Genomic DNA, 19,443 nt, shown 5'->3' on the forward strand with positions numbered 1-19,443 from the left:
ATACTCTGATGGAATTTTATGGGTGACTGGTAGCTGGCTTCGAATATGGTTGCACCAACTTGGCTCATGAAGATTGTTTAATCAAGTCAAAAGTCGTCACAATTGACGAGAAAATTAAGAAGGACATCAAATGATATTAACTGATCGAGGAATATGATTCAGACAGATTACTAAAACTGTGAGGCTGTGACCTTTCGCCCTTTCACTAAACTGGAAAACCTGCTGAGCTTTCTAAGCTGAAATAAATACGCAATTAATTAAACATTTTTAAAATTCTGATAAAAAAGTTTAAAATGTCAGCTGGTTTAGATAAGGAATTGTTTACTAAAATCCTATCTGTATAAAGGGCGTTGTGGCTTTCTTTCACGGTAATACTTATAATATATTATAGAAGGGTGTACGTGTAGATGTTACATGGAATTACACAAAATGTATTCTAGAAGTGACGATATAATATTTGGACTACTTAAAAAATTAATATATGTATTAAATTAGATATCAGATTCTGATTAATAAAATATGAAAGTGAGATTGGGTACACACAAATATAATATACGAGAACAGATATTCCTATACAATCAATGTCAGTAATACAGATAGACTCGAAACCTTATGTACTTTTCCGAAATAATATTTACTTGCTCCTTGATCCTTAAAAATGTTTATTTTTAGTGCTATTATGTGGCATGCTTTATTATAGTGTTGCTGAAGTATTATTTGCGACTTGACACTGAAACTTATTCTAATATTTTGTTTAAAGTTTGGTAAAATTTTCACCGAAACGTATTAAGTGAGTTTTTTATTCCGTTGTGGAGTTCATGAGTGTTATATATGGTTTAAAAATGGTTAAAGATCAACATATGATAATGATAATCAGCATATTCCCAACTAAAATTCGTGTTGACCGTATATTTCTACGAGACTATGCGTAAATGCATCAGAAGAGATTTAAAAATATTTCCATCAGAATTCTATCAGAACTTATTAAATTTCATGGACAGCAAATTAGGTATCCTAAAAACATAAGTTTGTCGAATTTTAATCGAAAATATGAATATATAAGGTGCGTTCCAAAGTAAACAGTACTTTTTGAAAAATAGTATGTATAATGAGCCCATCTATGGATAACAACAATTTGAAAATTAACTACTATTTGTATCTATCAGATTTTTAGTACCTTACGCTTTTTACTTTTTGGGAAAAATTTATTTGTTGCTGAAGGAAAAAGTTTCGCGAATGTAGAAGCTATCCAAGAATATTTAGTACCGATATCTTGAAAGACTTTCACTTCAGACACTATATTTCAGCCTCTATTAGCCTGAATTTCATGAAAATGTGTCAGTATATCACTGATAATTCTACCTTGTAGAATTATTATAACCTTGTTATTGTTTTAATTTTATCCGTTTAAATTTATTTACTTAAGTTGAAGAAAAAAAAAACTTGACATTTATAAAATTTAAGAATAAGGTAACACCACGTTATTGAATCTCAGAATGGTTACAGGCTCTTCGGGGAGGTATGCATTTCTGAGGTCAGCTATTGCTTATTCAAATGAAGTAATAAACAATAATCCAGTCAAGTTGTAAAGAAGTTTTTTGAAACTACCTCGCAGTTAATAGAGAGTAAAAGTGCTCAAGTGCACTGGCTCAACTTGATTCAACATAATTAATTATAAAAAAAACCAAACTGACAATAGTTAAGCTCTATCCCTTAATAGATGAATTAAGTCAGGATCACTCTAGGCGTGTTTGCGTTGCATTTTTTTAAAATAAATGCAATATATATTCCGCTTCGAAGATGTGCTGGGTTTTGAACTATATTTCTATAAAATCACCTGAACAACTCATTAATGGAACACTTATATATTTTAATGGAGCACTTGTTGCAGTGAATCACCCAAGTGATCACAGGGACTACTGAATAAAATTGCTTTAGGTTCTTGATAGCCAATGTTTACGCCAATCCTAATCTGGCGCTCCTTGTTGAATCAATTATTAGCTGATAATGACAGTTCGGAGCTAAATTACTGTTGACTCAGCTAAAAATATCTCAAGAACTAACTAGCATTTTCTTGAGTGTAGCGATACGTAGTAACCTGTTAATAATAAGCTTAACTTTCTTGGTCAGTATTTAAATTTGCTTAACAAAGAATAAATAAAAAGGTTTCTCACGAAAAAATATTTACATGAAAAAATTACATTAAGAATGGCAATAAAAAAACAAGAAATTTACTGCAAAAGTACTTGCGAAAAACAATAACTGTGTGGCATATTGCATAAATTCCGAAAACTCGAAGATACAGGAACGGATGGAGCTTGGCTGTCTCATTGCGATAATCACAAAAAAAATGCAAGAGAACGAAGCATTCAAGACGATAACTTGTAATAGAAACCAAGTGAAGATAACATGTAGAATTTTTTCAATAACCGGAGAAGTCAAAAAAAATTACTCTGGTATTGCAAAATGTGCTAAAAACGTTGATGATGCTGTTAGATGGAAGAGAAGCAATAAACCATTGAGTTCAGCTCTTTCGCCCATATCATTTTCTTTGACAAGATTTCTTATTAAAAATACTTAATTTTTACAGAAAAGCATTAATAAAATATTTTGTTAATATTTGTAATATTTAATATTAAAAAGGAATGGCTAGTTTTGAAAAGTATGTTTCCGATCTCTGCTTTCATAAATGAACTTTACCAAACTATAATTATTTAAGAGGTACTATTATTAAATACTTCTAATGTCTGGATGACTTATTTGTATATAAGATTTTTGAAAAAGGACTTTCGAAGGACCTTTTAGTCAAAGAACTGATTAATATTGAGACCTTCTTCAGATTAATATGATTGTGCAAAAATATTAAAATAATTTTGCATGGAGTGATATGAGGGCAAGACTTTCGCAGACCTTTCGCATACCACTAAAATACTTCAGAAAAAAAAAATGTATAGATGCTCCTTTAACAACCTCTAAACATAAAGTTAAAAATTTGCAGATGAGTGGGGGATTCGAGAAACAACATATTAACAGTCGAGGCTCATATAGCCAAAATGAGATTTAAACCGTTCACCACACGTGAAGTACGCCTGCTTTTGTACTTACAAAAGATATTGGGTTCCCTCCAGTTATTATTGGGTATATATGAATCATGCAAATTTTTCTCACCTATCTCATCAGGACCCCATCCAATATATTCACAGAGTAGTTTGCTTTTAAATATAATTTAAAATAAATAGTTCAGCTGAGTTAAAATAATCTCTTATGTTATCAAAAACGAACCTTGACCACCATTATAATTTAAAATTCTTATTATCCATCTTATTAATAAAGGCAACATCGTCTAATCCGTCTCTCCAATATACATTTTATCTGAATTATAATGATAGCAGCTGAGTTATGTATTTAATTCATATCATCCACTATAACATGTCTATGTATAGACATATGGTATATATACATTTAGTTTAGATAAGTATCGATAATAGTCATAGATGTTTCATCTCAGCCATTGTAGCAAAGTTCATCTTAATAAAACTCTGTCTCTAAGACCAATTATAAAAATCTAATTTTGTATTAAGAACTCTATTGTATTGTATGTGAAAAATTAAACTGTAAATTGATTTTAATGGTAAACATTTCATATACGTATGCCGTATGTAAGTATGTATCTCGAATAAGTGCTCTTCGATTCTTGTCCACGTACTAAAAAACTAGAATCGGTTTCACACTTTTAGTAGGAACTTGTCGCCATATTAAGTGGAACTGCATCCTATTACTCATCACTGGCAACACGAAAAGTCGCTGCTGCTGAAATAATCGTAAATTTAAATTTAAAATGGGTGGCAAGAGTTCAGACAACATTTCACACACAGATACACACATACACAGTAAAAATGTTATATCACAATAAGAAATGTTTTAAATAAACAAAAAAAGTTAACTCTTTACTTATAGTTCAGTCTGTCCGCCTTCCCTTTTATCTGTGTGTCTGTCTGTCTGTCTATATGTCAGATTTAGTCTGTTCTACATGCGTTGAAGTTCATAAGTATCTCGCAGCATATGATCGACGCTACTTGTAACTCCATATAAATTAGGTTTCATTATCCAAAAAGAAAACAAAGAGCGTACGTGCGATTGTCTGGGTACTACCCGTTAACGCCATCACCAGCGGCAACAATTCAGTTGCCGTAGAGTTCACGTACGATTTGAACCACATCTATACTATACTGTACTCGATGGTATGCCTTCTCGTTGTCTTGTCTCGTCTCTCTTGTTATTTTCTTCTCTAGAATTTCTTTGTTTAATTTTCACTTTGATCGATTAATTTTTTCTGCTAATGATCGTCTTCCATGTGTAGGCATACACACAAGCCCGATGAGTCAGCCTCTGCTTTCGTTTAGGGAATTATGCGCCCTCTTATTCCAATTTTGTATGAACTTTATTTCATGTCTTCGAGTACGTGTTTAGTGTTCCGTTTGACACGAAAAAAAAATCAATCTTTCTTGAAAAGCAACCTTCATAATTTTATCAATATTTATTTGGGAATTATTTGGAAGCTAAGATCGCTTAACTTGATTGATTCTTCAAGCGCATTTCTTATTTAAAGCCTCGTTTTCTTGCCGTTCTTCTTCTCTTTATTTTTTTTTTTTTTGTATTTCCATTAAGGTAATTTGATACCATTTTTCATGTTTATTTTTTCTTTTTTTCCTGTTTCAAGTACATCTTTTTTTTTATATTTATACACATATTAGGTTTTTTTTTGAAATTTTTTAGAAAATTTTGTTTAGAAATTTCTTTGTATGCAGAGAAAACTACTTCATACAATTTCAACAAATTGGCTACTCATAGCATATCTAGTTTGATTGATTTTTATGGTATTTAGGTTTTGTTGTTGTGTCTTGAAGTTAAAGAACCCATAAACAGGTCAACTTAATGAACAAAAATTGAGCTTACCAACCTTCAAATTTTTGAAGACATAATAACTATCAAGGTCGTTGAAAAAAAAAATAATTAGCATTAACATTAAGGGGAAATTATTTAAATTCCAATAATTCAATTCTATTATCCAATAATAAACATAATGACTAAATATCACAATAAAAGTTATCGATTAATAATTTCAATAAGATCCATTGAAAAATATGCCACGACAGAACAAGGACTTCACAAGGACAAAACGACGGGAACACAGTTACTATTTATACTAGTTTGTGATAGTTTCTTACTTAGAATCAATATTAATGACAGCAATTGCATATAGGTATGAATTACTGAATGACTATAATAAAGGAATCTTAAGATATCGTCATACAATTTACCAATATTTTGGAAAGCTCAAAAAAAACTATTCTATACTTTCATTAGAGCAGAATTTTAGGGTTGTGTTTTATGTAGTTGCTATTAGATAAAGAATATATAAAAAACTATGGAATATAGAAAGTTATTTAGTCTAAGATGTGAAAAGGTTAAAGTCCGTATTAGATGCAATGACGAAATTTGTCATTTACACCATGAAAAGGGTTTATAAAAGTCACCAAGATCACTCTAATAAAATGGACGGGACATATACTTAAAGCTTATGAACAGAGTACAAAAAGCCGAAGGAGACCACGTGCTTGATAAAGGAGAAATGAAACGAAGGATGTACGGGAAATCATCAATCTTCAATACCTTGTTATATTAACAGCAAGGAGACACTGCAGTAGACGAAGGACTGTTAAAAGCACTAATGACAATGATGAAGAAATAATACATACGGAATAAGAAAATTATTTTATTATATTAACAAACATTATTAGTAAAGTTTTGACGTGACATCGCCCAACAGCCGGTATTACGGCCAGAACAGTCGTATTGTACCAAATTTACTATTGATTACACAAAGCCCTTTAAAGCTTTGTGAACAAAGTCCAGAATTAAATCTAGAGAAGAGCTCTTAATCTGTTCTACTACGTAAAACATAGACTGCATGGACAACTATCTTAAACCTAAAGGTAGATCTTAGTTGTGTTCCTCGTTCTAGAAACACGATGAATATTCCAGTCATCAGACAGGTGCCAGGTGACTGTGAATATTCATTAGTATAGCCCGAGTTGTAGCTAAGTCCCCACACCACGTCAAGGTGCCTACCACGTAGATGGGTTTGACAATGTGAACAGATTTTATAAAACATTTCTTTACGAAGACAAAATTTTAATACTATATATAACATCTCCAGTAAGCACTATTACTCTAGAAGCAAACCAAGAAGACAACAACTTCTATGCATTAGATCTTGGAATATTCTTGTCAATCACTGTTTACTTGTGGTGAGAAACAACTACTAGTAACTATCCCGTCGAAGGATCCGAGCAAAAAATATTTTTTAAGCAAAGAAAATCAAGTATTTGAGTCAACAGTTCCAGTTCCAAATTAATTAGAATAGCGCGAGCCCAAATGAAAAACTATTAACAATTAAAAAGAAAGATTTTTAAAATACTTAAATGACCAAATCCTTAACTATATATTGCAAAGAAGAGTTTTAAGGTAAGGTATCGAAATGAATATGAGAAGATGGTGATATTTATTAAACGATTACCATGAAAATATATAGGAAATGTACTAGAACAGTGTTTCTCACTCTGAAATGTAGTGCAGACCGGAAAATACATATTTGTTTTTTCGAATATTTGCATGCTTTAACTTACCTATTTTTTCTCCCGTTTGAACACCTATGTTACCTATGTTACGTATGTTATCAATTAAACAATTATTTATTGATTTCTTTTGATTTTTAATTGCAGTTTGTAAAGAGTGGTTGGTACGTGAAGATGGCGCTTTAGCCTATAAGTTGCAATCCCAAGAAAGTAAGTTGATATGCAGTCATTTAATATAGTCACAAAATAATAATTTTCTTAAAAAACTCGATTGTAGTTAATGATTTCTACAAAGGAAATCGTTTTCGGAATGCAGTAGTTCGCGAGGACTTTCCTACAGCTTTGCATGAACAAATTAAAGAAAAAGAAAATGCAGAAAAACAAGCGGAGGAATATCGACGGCATCTCATAGAACAGTAAATGAAAATTTTTTGATTAATTAAATACGAAAATAAAGTGTATCAAACTTCTTCACATTTCCTTTTTTTTTCATAAAATAGAGAGCAACACGACAAACGAGTCGCCAAGGAAATTGCTGACAAGTTGGAACTTGATATACAGGAGCAACAACAAAGAGAACTCATAGAAAGTGAAATGATAGCTCAACAAATGCAGGTAAACGTATACTTATACAGTAAATGCAATTGATGCGAATACTACTTTCAAATATTATTATATTTTTTTTAAATTGTAGGAAATTTACGTTAACTTACCACCGGTACCGCCACCGGCTGCACGTGATAAGCATAAGCCACCACCACGTCCTGCAAAAGCAAGTACCTTACAACAAAATTCCCTTGATGCATCTTCATCCAATGGTAGATATCATAAGTATCCCAATCACTATCAATCACAACAACAGCAACAGCAAAACCAAACAATTCAATTGCAACAACAACATTTCTCAAATACAAATGGTTATGTTGGATTATCGATGCCAATGAATGCAGCTCATAACACAAATATTAATCAAATGTTGGTGAGTGATAAGTCACCAATTACAACACCACAAAAACAACAAACTCCACAACAGCAACCACAACAACAGTTCAATCAATTTGTCGAACGTTCAAAAACTGGACGCACACCACCAGCACTTACCATAGACAATTTCATCCAACATCAGCCACAACAATATCAACATCGTCATCAACATTCATCATCGACTATATCGGCGACATCATCTACATCTTCATCTGCATCCACATCTGCTGCAACAGCAATCGCATCAAGCTCAGCAACACGCCGCAATGTATTCGATTTCATTAATACACCACAAACAACAAAATCACCACTTACACCACATACACCACACCTACCACAATCACCATCACCAAAGCACGCTCTCTTGCACACGCCCATTACACCCCAAGTCGATGAACTCATCGAATACTCCGATGTAGCCGACAGTATACGTCGTTATGACATCAACTCCAACGTTGATGCAATCGATTCAACCTCCCCATTCCACTCAACGGCACAGCTTAAAAATATCAATAAAAAACTTTCACCCTCCAATGAAAACTTACTTGATCAAAAATTTCAGAAATTATCACCAGAGAAGTACGACCAACTTGTCGGCAACAATTCCAACAACAATCAGCGCAATGCAGCAGCTGCAGTGGAACGGCATATGCAGCAACATGCTGACGATATTGAATTATATGTGGATCCATGTGATTACGCTAGCCTCAAAGAAATTGGTTTGCCAATGGAAGAAATCAAAGAAATGAGCAAAAAATTGAAACAGGAGCAAAAAGACGAAGTAAATTCATCCTTATTATAAATAGTATAAATTAGTAATATCTTTTTTGTTGTTTAAAACAGCTACTTGCGAGACAACTGCAAGAATTGGAAGCTGGAGATGGTTTGACGCAAGAAGAACGTGACCGCTTGTTAGCCATTGAAGCACAAGATAAAGAATTAGCTAAAATGTTACAGGAAAGAGTGAGTAAAAGAAAAGCCTTACATATTCCACTTGCCTATTAAGATTAACTGCTTAATACAATAATTAAATTTAACAGGAAAAAGCAAAAGCCAAACGTGCAAAAGAGAAAGCACGACTACGTAAGAGTCAGCAGAAGGAATCATCAGCATCTACAACCTTATGCTCTACTTCAAATGGTTTACATTGTGGACCTTTACTTTCACTGCCTCAAGATTGCATGTCATCCTCTAAGCACAGTTCAACTACTGCCGCCCAAAATGCACATGTGGGTTCTCACAATAATGTACAACAAACACATAGGCAGCACAATCTAGATGATCCCTTGGATTTGGAAGCTTATTCAAATCCCATTGATGTTTTACACAACCAACAGCAACGTGTGCAGAATGGCACACTTACAAATGGCAGTCTTACACGTGACCACACCAACGCCAATAGACATGTCAGTAATTTGAACAGAGAGGACGACATTTATACATTGCCAGTAGATAGTTGCCGTCCAGGTCAGAGACCGGCATCATTGAATATTGGACCAGAAAGTAATCATATATTGCCTCAAAATTCAATGACAAGGTAATTAACTCAATGGCCCAATTTACTCACTTGTTTCAACCTATCTCACACCCTTACTAGGAGTACGTATTTAAAAAATTATTACCAATTCGCGTACACAAGCAAAGCTATGTCATGCAGCATGTAAACTGCAATGCGCATTGATAAGCACAAAGAAATTATACAAACAATGTACTAAAATAGTATATCCCATATTCACTTCTAAGTTCTTAACTTTAAAAACAACTTTAAATTGTGATGTTTGCATGATCTTCCATGATTTTTTCGTTTATTTTTTTATAACATTCGATAATGAAATAGATAAGACTTCCTTCTTTTCCAACTGTTAAATTTAAAAATTTTTATTTGAAGAATCTTTACATGTCAGCAGTCCAGTCCGTCGGTGTTTACTGTCAAATTATTACTACACAATTTTGTTCTAAACTACAATTTAAGTCACGTAACCTGCAATGGTTAGGACTGATGCCAAGAGAGCGAACATTTTCCAGTTTCTACAAATGATATTCGGCTCAGGGACGGTTACAGGTTGTGACACAATAGGCAAGGCAATGTCCTATAAAATTTAAAAAAAAAAAACAAAATATTAAATTATTTTTTTTTTTTGACACTTTCCTAAAATTATATTAAACTTACTTCAATATTACGATTACCACGTCTCGGAGCAGCTCGACGTTTTACACCCTTGCGTTTAGCCTTACCCTTGCGTACTCCGGCACCATTACGACGGCGATTAGCAAGTTTTCCTTGCAGCTTGCGACCAGCTCTGCGAGCAGCTCCACGGCGAATTCTGCCTCGTCGAACAGCAGGGACACCACCACGGCGTATTCCGCCACGAGCACCGCGGATTCCTGCGCAGCGAAGACCGCCGCGAACAGCACGTACACCACCACGACAAAGTCCGCCTCGAACAGCACGTACACCTCCACGGCGAACTCCGCCTCGAGCTGCAGGGACCCCTGGTCTGCGCAGTCCTCCCCGGACAGCCCGGACATCTCCACGGCGTAAACCGCCTCGAGCAGCGACACCTCTGCGGCGAACTCCTCCGCAATTGTCACGTGGAACCTTGTTCTTAGGTACTGCCTTGTTACGTGCCGCTTCCATTTGACCGCGACCAGGCATTTTTATATTTTTTCTACAGATAGCTGGAACACGTTTCCTTGCAGGACCACGTTTCTTTCCGGTAGCACCGCCTTGGTCGCAGCCAAATTCTGCCTGTACTAACGGTGCTAACTTGTACTCGTTTTGGTTTAAGCCGTGGAGTTTGTCAAGTTTTTTATCTAAAAGGAAATATACGAGTTATTTATCTTTGAATGTCTTGAGAAACAATCAACTCACTGTTCTTCATTCTTAGGCGTGTTCTACAATGTATATACAATATATATGTATTAAAATATGTATATTTTCCTTAACAAAATTTTTTGAAACACAACGATTTCTTCAAATTTAATAATGAAAAGCAGTTCAAATATATTTCATTAACGATTCATAGACAGAAACATTTGTCAATGTTATTGTGATAATGAAATGGATTTTATTACTCGTTTAGATGAAATCAACTGTACTTACTCAATTATATATCAACTTACCCAATTTTGAATTGTCATTTTAGGAAATATTTTTTATTGATGATTTTCTCAGTGGAATGGATGGATTATGCCATTATTGTAGGAAAGTATTATATAGTCTAAAGAATATGGGTGGTCTAAAGGACACTTTAAATCGATGTTATTTATTACTGCTGCATTGATATGCTGCATACTGATGTGCGCAGTCGATTTAAATTATACTATATCTTTCATCGAAAGGTTACAGCTAGTAATCCGAATTACTTTACAAAAAATTCTCTCTATACTTTTTAGTTTTAAATAAATACCTTTTCTGAAAAGTTATAATACTAAAAAGTGTGTGCTGAGCTACGTGTTATTATCGGTGATGACTGACTTCGTGATGTGGACCAATTGCTACTCAAATTCAATGCAAAAAATACTTCTAGTTGTTATCTCATAAAGTTTTCATTATATAACGTATTGTAGTCCAAGAATACTTAATGTCAAAATAAATGAATTGTGCCTAGTATCGGTGAACTAAACAACTAAAAAACTAATTGGGAACGAAAGAAAAAAATATGTATAAGAAAGAAGCTGAGGTGATTGATATTATTGATATGAGCAAGGCTTCAATTTCTATTGAATGTAGTTCATATAGTTTTGAACTATAAGCACAGATGACCTTAGTATATACAGTGACAAACATAATTATTGGCACAGCAAACATATTGCTTTTTAACACTGTTTTTACCCCGTTAATGAAGCGATTTTAAATTAACACACATTTTTTTTAGACAAAATGCTTAATTTCCAATTAAAATCATTTTATTTCATTTTATTATCTAATGTACTAAATTAGGCTGAACAAAATTTTTGGCACATCTTATGCAAAAATTAAAAAACAAATAAAAAAAATTATTTAAGGTTACAATTAATATTTAATGACCAACCCTTTTGTTTGATAACAGCTTCGAGTCGCCTTGGTATCGAAGAAACCAATTTTTGTATGGTTTCTGGCACCATATTTCACCACTCGAGCAGTCCGACTTTTAGTTTTGCCTTTATTGTTATAACGCGCTTCATTAGACGTCTATCCAATTATTTCCGGATGCAACAATGCGCGTTTTACATGATGAGCGAACCACATAAGCCCATCGTAAACCGTATGTTTCAAATCATTGCACTGTTGGGAGTTAAAAGTGGCTGGTAAACTCAAGATTTCGGCACTTTCTTTGACGTTTCTCTTGAATATAGTTATATACAAACATAACAATAAAGAGGTTTTTTCGAACAGTAGTGAACTACAAGAACAAAAATTCATTTTATATTATTTTAATTAATTGAATTTTTGGCTGACCATACAGTTGTTTCAAATATTGCCAAATATCCATCATCAGTGTACTTGGAAATAATTCTTGTATTTAATTAATCGTAAATAATTTTTTAAGACTGCAAGTGCCAGGAATCGAACTTGGGTCCTGCCAAATTTGAAGCTCAGAATCAGCGCACCTTAACCAACTAACCCAAAGCCGTACTTGACTTTCATGTTCGCACCTTTTTCTGTAGTTTTGTTAATTGTCACTGAAAGTTTTTATAAACAGATCCACTTGCTGTGTTTATATTAGAATCATAAATCATAAAACATAATAATACATTATAAGATATAGTATTTTTTGCCTATAATGCCGTCAATCATTCCAATTCGCCGGCATTTGCTCTTCCACATTCATAATAATAATAAACCACATAACATCAACAAATGCATATGTGCTCAGAGAGCAAATCCCAAAATATAATTTTTTTAAGGAAGTTCTGATTCAATGCTGATTTTGCGGGTGGCGTGGACATTCATGTTATAAGTTGTCTAGGTTATAAGCATTCACTTATTCAAAATTCATTCGTTTCCTTGTTTAGATATTTATTATTATAACACAAATAACAACTGTTGATGCTTATTCCGGAATGTAGAATAATTCCAAAAAAATAAAAAATATATTAGAAATAAATAGGTTGGGTATGTGTATTGTTTTTGTTCACAGAAGTTGCGTGAATATAATTTGCTTTTTAATTAAGATTATGTTTTCACGTATGCCGTAACTTACTTCAGCGATGTACTTATATATATCTAATATATATAAATTTTTTCAAGTAACCAATAGCGTTTTTCTTTTTAGATCGGAAAACTATTCAATGGAATCACATGACTCTACATTAAGTAGCCATGATTTGTCGCCACGTATGAACTACTCTAAATCAGGATCATTTGGTATATATGTATTACATATTAAATCTACTTGAAAGTAGATATACAAACTTCAATCACATATACTAATTTTTGTTTTTATTTCAGATCAAAGCTCAAGTCCAACGCCGCCTTATATGCCAATTCAAGGCACACGCCGATCGAATTCAAGTGAAGATCGTAAAAAGAAATCAAAAGACAAATGCACACATCAATGAACCTTAACAACGCCGAAAAAAATCTATAAGATAATTTATTTTAAAATAAAGAAAAAAAATTAAAGTAATTAATTTTAAGTACCAAATTTAATTGAATGCGATACCACATTCAATAAACTTCTAATATTAAAAAACTGCATTTCCAACTCGCAAACTACACTCAAATCAAAATATTTGTATTCTAAAGTACTTACTACTTTTAACCGAAGGAGGTAGAGTATAAGGGCAGATCAATCACAGCTCACAACTCGAGTTGAAATTTTAAAACAATAATTGTTATACGTTATATACACTCACATTTACTTACATAAAAATATACTAAACTGTAGTTATGAAAAAAAATAAAACCTTTGTAATTTGATAAGTAATACTTTAAAAACTTTATATAATGTTATGAATTTATAAGCATTTGCTGCAAATAAATTGTTTTTGACTAAAAATTTAAAGTCTTAAAAATACTAGCTATCTTCTCATTAATGTATACACATATAGTATTACTTATATGCAGAGTCTTAGGTGTGAAAGTACTTTCATTTCGGGAGTTAAAACGAAAACAATCGTATAGGTAGCGGATCCATCTCCAATATTTAACGTATCCCCGAGAAAAGCCTTCAGTTCGAAACTCGTGATATTCTAAAATTGTTTCATTTAAATGGTTACTCATATACAGTAGATTCTGATACAACGAATACCCAATTTAACGTCATTTGATATAACGAATATTACAGAAAAACTACATACATTCTTTTTAAAGCTTGTCTCAATTCGATACCTTTATATATGAATCGGTATGGATATTTGAATGGTCCAAAGTTAATTTCTTTTTTTGGGACAATTTTTGATTATATTTACAAAAACCTTTTACCAATTTTTTTGATAATTTTTTGTATATCAATATCTCACAAGCCTACTAATGGTTAAAGCTAAAGAATTTTTCTTTTATCACGCAGGGTTTCTTCTCTGTAACTATCCTTAAAAGCTTACTATCCACTAATTTTTTTTCAACATAAACACACATATCTTATTCTCTGTTACTTACTTAGCAGTTGTAGATACTTCAGTTATAGATCATTTGAATTGGTTTATAGTTATTATTAATAAAATTTAATTTATTTAAGAATGCTTAAAATATTACAATTGGTAAATTGAATTAGATTGAAACAAATTATTATTCATATTTCATATTCGAGATTAGTTATGTTTTTTAAAAAAATCAGAATATAGTAGGTGTTTGAATATATATATATATAGCAGGTGAATATAGTAGATGTTTGCACTTTGTTGTTATGACCACTTGACTGCCAAGAGAAGTATGGTTTTATTTAACGAAGGCAGACGATATGAAGATAGTGGATCCAAAAGCGGCTAGGTCTACGTTCCAAAAACAATAGTCTACCAAAACGACACTTTCAATTGCTTATCACTTCCAATTGAAACAATAATAGGTGGATCCTTTTGGATTGTAATAATATCAACAACGGTAGTGAGCAATGGTTAATACGTGTACATATATGTAGGTATATACTATAACCCGACATTAAAGCGTTTGTCATAAATCTTGGAATAAAATCACATTCGCTGTTGCAACTATGTGTAACGAGAAATAGTTTTGCATCAGTTACGTTCAGTTTTGCGCTAATATAGATTGCAGTATAGGCACACTCCAATGACTGTATCAAAAATATTCGTTTATGGTACTGGTTTAGCATTTAGCTCCGATTAACTTCAAGTTGAGTAAGTGTGTGAACAAGTCGATCTTCCAATTAACTTAACATTCGCCACTGACGGATGGCTTGCTTAAAGGAATCTATACTTCTTAGGTTCCAGGGAAAGTGTGGTTTTACAGATTTTATCGTTACAGATGCAAGGTTTGGATCAGTTGAATTAATAGAGCGCTGTTGTAGCACATTTGCTGCAATGAAAAAGGCTTGGCTTTGTAATTAAAATATATTAACATTAATAAATATAAAATAATATAAAATGTTAATATAAATATAATATTAATATAAATAATATTAATATAAATAATATTAATATAAATAATATTAATATAAATAATATTAATATAAATAATATTAATATAAATATTAATAGAATAGTTTTTGAATAGAAGTGAAAGTTAGAACACATACCAATTAAGTACGGCTTTGGGTTAGTTAAGGCCTCCAGTAATTCGGATATCCTCCGAATCCTCAGTAATCCGAAAAAATTGTAAAATGCAAGATAGTGTTGACCGAGTCGACAGCAGATTTGCTAATCCCGATCACATGCTATGAATACGTCTGCTCGATGGTCTAGTGAAATAAATCTCATGTACTGATTATTCGCTAATATGCATTGTTTACTATTTGCTTATATACTTTAGTATTGGTCATGTGAATTAATCATTTATGTTAGTTAATGAATTGATTTAATTATCAATGGATTATTGTTCAGTTTTTATTAAATTTCTGTTGTTAAAATAAATAAGCAAACGTTTATCAAACTTTACATAGATTTTTAATATGACCTCCTTAATGACCTTAATGTCTTATTGATCCGGATCAACTTCCAATTTTAATGAAATCCCATTAGCGAAGTACTGCTATTTATAGAACTGGAAAAAAGTACGCAGGTTAGTCGAGTATTTGAGTTTCTTTTGAGTATAATAATATGCATTCCATCGCTTCAAGGTCCGTAGCCATATTATTAAACATATAGTTATAATATATCATACATCAATCTTAGGATATTTAGGCTCAGTGTAAGAGCGAAACACAAATGTTAAGGTTCCTAAATATAACAAAGAAAAAAAAAGATATGGAAAAAAAACAATAAAGAATACCTATGTTCCTACATAAAAAGCGCACCAGCAATTGATATGGTCAGACATATCTACACATTCGATATGGAACGGCTATCCAGCATTTCATAATATATACACAAACCTTTTCGCATCAATTCATAATATTGTTGTCTGTGCTACAATAGATTCATAAAGGTTCTGTTACAAGTTATATATTTAGATAACTGATTAGATTTAGGTAACTTTTCGTATTAATCCATAATATTGTTGTCTGTGCTATAACAGATTCACAAAGGTTCTGTTATAAGTTATATATTTAGATAACGGTGTACATATTGAAGAGCTTTTGCGTATATCGATACTCAAAATTATTTCGCCTAAAATACTCTTCGTTTAAATATCGCCTCAACCGAATGAAGAGTTTCTGCAGTATACGTTACTAATTAAGTTAGTGTAGGTTTCAACAGTTTCTATATGGGGGTGTTATAGAAGTCAATGAATTTTTATTTTTAAGCATTACAGTCACTGATGAAAAAGTACTCATTTAACGAATACTTTCCAATTTTTCTATTTTTATTCGAAAGCATATTAATCACGTACATTAACTTTCTTAAGGTCAGCTACTACATCATTTCATCTTTAAATCCATGAATAATACACCTACTGAGTTTCATAACATTAAAACATTGTTTAATATCTTATCTGGTTAGATTAAAAATTTATAAAAACAATCTTTTTAATTTGCAAGCTTGTTCTGCATAAATAGCTACCAATCAAATTAAAAGAATGTTTCAGTCTTGCGAAAGAAAATTTCTGAATTTAAAAGGAAGCAGCAGCATTAGCAATTTCGCTAAAAAGGACTTAGAAAAAAGGAAGTAACCAGTCATCTCCATAACAAGAAAAATACGACCATAGATCGTCTATGTTGACGACCACACACATTTCAAGGCGTAACGAACTTTACATAAATTGATATAGCGTTGAGGAATGATAACGACGCCAAAAATGTGAAAATACGTATTTAGTTATTATAACTCAGGACTGGTATCACGAAATTATTAACAGGAATATATTCCTGGTATTTACAGGAATACAATTCGACAAGTATTATACATAGTATACATTATGCTGCAGAAGCCAAAAACATTATTCCAAAAAGGAGCCAACCGAAAAGGAGAGTACAAAATTCATTAGAATGATGTATGCGAATCAATCTCATAGACTGGGCTGGATCAAATACATAATAAAAATGAATTCTTCAAGAGTTCAGTGCAAATAATGAACGCACATTCACAGAATATAAAGTAAACTATTAATAACTAGAATCTCCAACTTTACAGAAAACTTTTCACATTACATGACGATGATGACGATGATAATGTTGAAAACGAAGATATAATAATTGTTATAACATGATCTGAGAAATTTCAAAAGATTTCATAGACTATTTACTGAAAAGTAATTAGATAGCTGTATCTGTATGAACTCTGGCTTGCGATATCACATGTTAATTTTTCTCAAAACACACAAAAAAAAATGTTTAATTTTGTCTTGCATCTATTAATCGCAAAAAGTCCATTTGAAAATATTAGAGAATCTCCATATAACTTTACTTATAAAGAGTAGTAAAAAGTAAACCCTACGTAAGACATAATCACTGAATTTCTGAAGAGATGAGTTTTTAGTCTGTAAACTTTTATAACTGCAAGCTGTTATACGTGAATAGAGTATGTAGATGACGAATATCATCAATATCATTTGAAGATTTTCTCCAACTGGGTGCACATTATGTTTTACATCTTGAAATCAAATCTTTGAAGATATCTGTCATAATTCTCTTATAAAAATTAAGTAAAGCATATACAGTAACGTTAAGTTTTGATATAAAAGTAATTTTTACTAATTATCTCTGTTGCTTTAATTTGTTTTAAATATATTTTAATTGATATTGTTTTATTTTTATTGACGAAATATAAAAGTAGAATAGAATTGATACTGCCTTACAACGAAGTAGAGCATCGACCATTCTGAGTAATGCAAATCGTTTGTGCTATTTTGTATTTCAAAAAATAAGTCAACATGTTACCTATCAGGCATTTTCTAGCAACAGACTGGGTTACCAACTCCTGGGCTGGTAGTCTTCCCCTGGCTTAGACAATCCGAAACAGTCAGGTCGGAAAATTTACTACGCTTTAAGCAGAGCAAACATTCTGTATGTTCAGACAGATGTATCTAGTTGTGGACTAACTTTTGTAGGAGTTAAATATAAAGAAAGCTTAAAGAAAGAGAAGAATATTTATAAATGACGTTTTAATCAAATAATACGACCAAGTGCCATTTAACACTTCTGAAAAGGCAGAAGAACATAAAAAATTCTTAGCACAGTTCAGAGAAAAAAGATTTTTAATTTAAATATAGACTAAAATTTCTTTGCAGAGACTATAATTTAATTTCTCTAGATCGAAATATTTTGTAATCAGTTTTATGTAGGTAAGATGAAATGAGTCTTTAACATGTTCTCATATCTGTATCTGTTATTGTGCTGTGTTTTTTTTCAAAATCAGAAAAATACGACTAGAGAGCTGCTGTAAGTTTCAGGTTCAACAATGTTTGTTTTTCTTATAACCGCTGTATTTTCACTGATTTTGGAATACCTGTTTAGTTTGATTTTCCTGTGAACTGTGAAGTTTCAATAAGAGTGGAGTGAAGCACTTGATCATCAATGACGTGTGAATTCGGGATTTGACCACAATGCTTGTAGGAATTAGCAGTTTATGAGAATTTATGCTGCAAGAGACAAATCATATATGGTGGATAAATACATTCAAGACAGTGTTATAAAAAACATACCTTTGACTTTATAATAACTACGGATATTGCCGACTAAGTACACCTGAAATTCGGGTTTTCACCTTGAAGAGTCACAATTTGAGTGCATTGATACGTTTTTCAAATATACTAGAAACTTTCATAGTTACGAATTTTCGGCTTCTAACAATTGGATGTTTAGCAATTCGAAAGCTATTCAAAAGTGCAAGACGGTTAGTTATTCATTCTGTAATAATATAAACAAAAACTAAAACTTAATAACAGTAAAAAAAAATAATATATACAAAAATACTAAATAAATAAAAGTATTGGTTATAGGAATGGTCAGATCTACGTGTTGCCTGTACATATGATTAAGTACTGCTCACATCTTTCATTAAGGAGTCAAAAAAAAGGTAACCTGTCCGGGCTACAACAACAATACATACAGTACCTTGTGTTGAGTATTCTAATGAATATCGTAAATGTGTAACCTCTCTACTTTGTTTTTGTTTCATCACACCTTATTCCGAAGTTTTTGAAGTTTTTTGATTTTTCGGATTTTTAGAGTTGAAACTTATAAGAAATCAATTGCACAGACATCGCTGAGTTTTTACTTCTGAAATGAGAGATGTTAATATAATAAACTTATCCTCAATTATACTTATAAATAAACTATAGCAT

General features: G+C 32.0%; 2 protein-coding genes and 1 long non-coding RNA gene across 6 annotated transcripts in view; 1 reads left to right on the forward strand and 2 right to left on the reverse strand.

Moving 5' to 3' along the window:
* Positions 1 to 13,627, forward strand: part of LOC119687627 (basic-leucine zipper transcription factor A) — a 35,943-nt gene extending 22,316 nt beyond the window's left edge. For 2 of the 3 annotated variants that reach the window (XM_038102022.1, XM_038102023.1), the window contains exons 3-10: positions 6,786 to 6,848; positions 6,916 to 7,054; positions 7,139 to 7,253; positions 7,333 to 8,403; positions 8,466 to 8,585; positions 8,663 to 9,159; positions 12,881 to 12,980; positions 13,057 to 13,627. In XM_038102022.1, the coding sequence (XP_037957950.1) occupies positions 6,786 to 6,848; positions 6,916 to 7,054; positions 7,139 to 7,253; positions 7,333 to 8,403; positions 8,466 to 8,585; positions 8,663 to 9,159; positions 12,881 to 12,980; positions 13,057 to 13,173 (2,222 nt within the window). In that variant the 3' untranslated portion in view covers positions 13,174 to 13,627. The remainder of the gene's footprint in view (positions 1 to 6,785; positions 6,849 to 6,915; positions 7,055 to 7,138; positions 7,254 to 7,332; positions 8,404 to 8,465; positions 8,586 to 8,662; positions 9,160 to 12,880; positions 12,981 to 13,056) is intronic. The other variant, XM_038102024.1, reaches the window with a different exon arrangement.
* Positions 9,385 to 10,587, reverse strand: LOC119687628. The gene is made up of 3 exons (XM_038102025.1): positions 10,495 to 10,587; positions 9,793 to 10,436; positions 9,385 to 9,712 (listed from the first exon to the last, which is right to left on the reverse strand). Exons 1-3 carry the CDS (start codon positions 10,502 to 10,504, stop codon positions 9,590 to 9,592), a joined length of 777 nt encoding a protein of 258 aa, XP_037957953.1. The 5' UTR covers positions 10,505 to 10,587; the 3' UTR covers positions 9,385 to 9,589.
* A 731-nt stretch (positions 13,628 to 14,358) lies between the features above and the next one.
* Positions 14,359 to 17,833, reverse strand: LOC119689181. Of its 2 annotated transcripts, none has more exons than XR_005253379.1 (3): positions 15,688 to 17,833; positions 15,299 to 15,460; positions 14,359 to 15,078 (listed from the first exon to the last, which is right to left on the reverse strand). It is a non-coding gene; the product is annotated as an uncharacterized LOC119689181 (long non-coding RNA). The 2 variants fall into 2 exon arrangements; XR_005253378.1 differs by having other exon boundaries at positions 15,658 to 17,833.
* Positions 17,834 to 19,443: the final 1,610 nt, after the last annotated feature.

The sequence above is a fragment of the Teleopsis dalmanni genome, chromosome X (genome assembly GCF_002237135.1).
Source record: "Teleopsis dalmanni isolate 2A chromosome X, ASM223713v2, whole genome shotgun sequence".
NCBI classification, from domain to species: domain Eukaryota; kingdom Metazoa; phylum Arthropoda; class Insecta; order Diptera; family Diopsidae; genus Teleopsis; species Teleopsis dalmanni.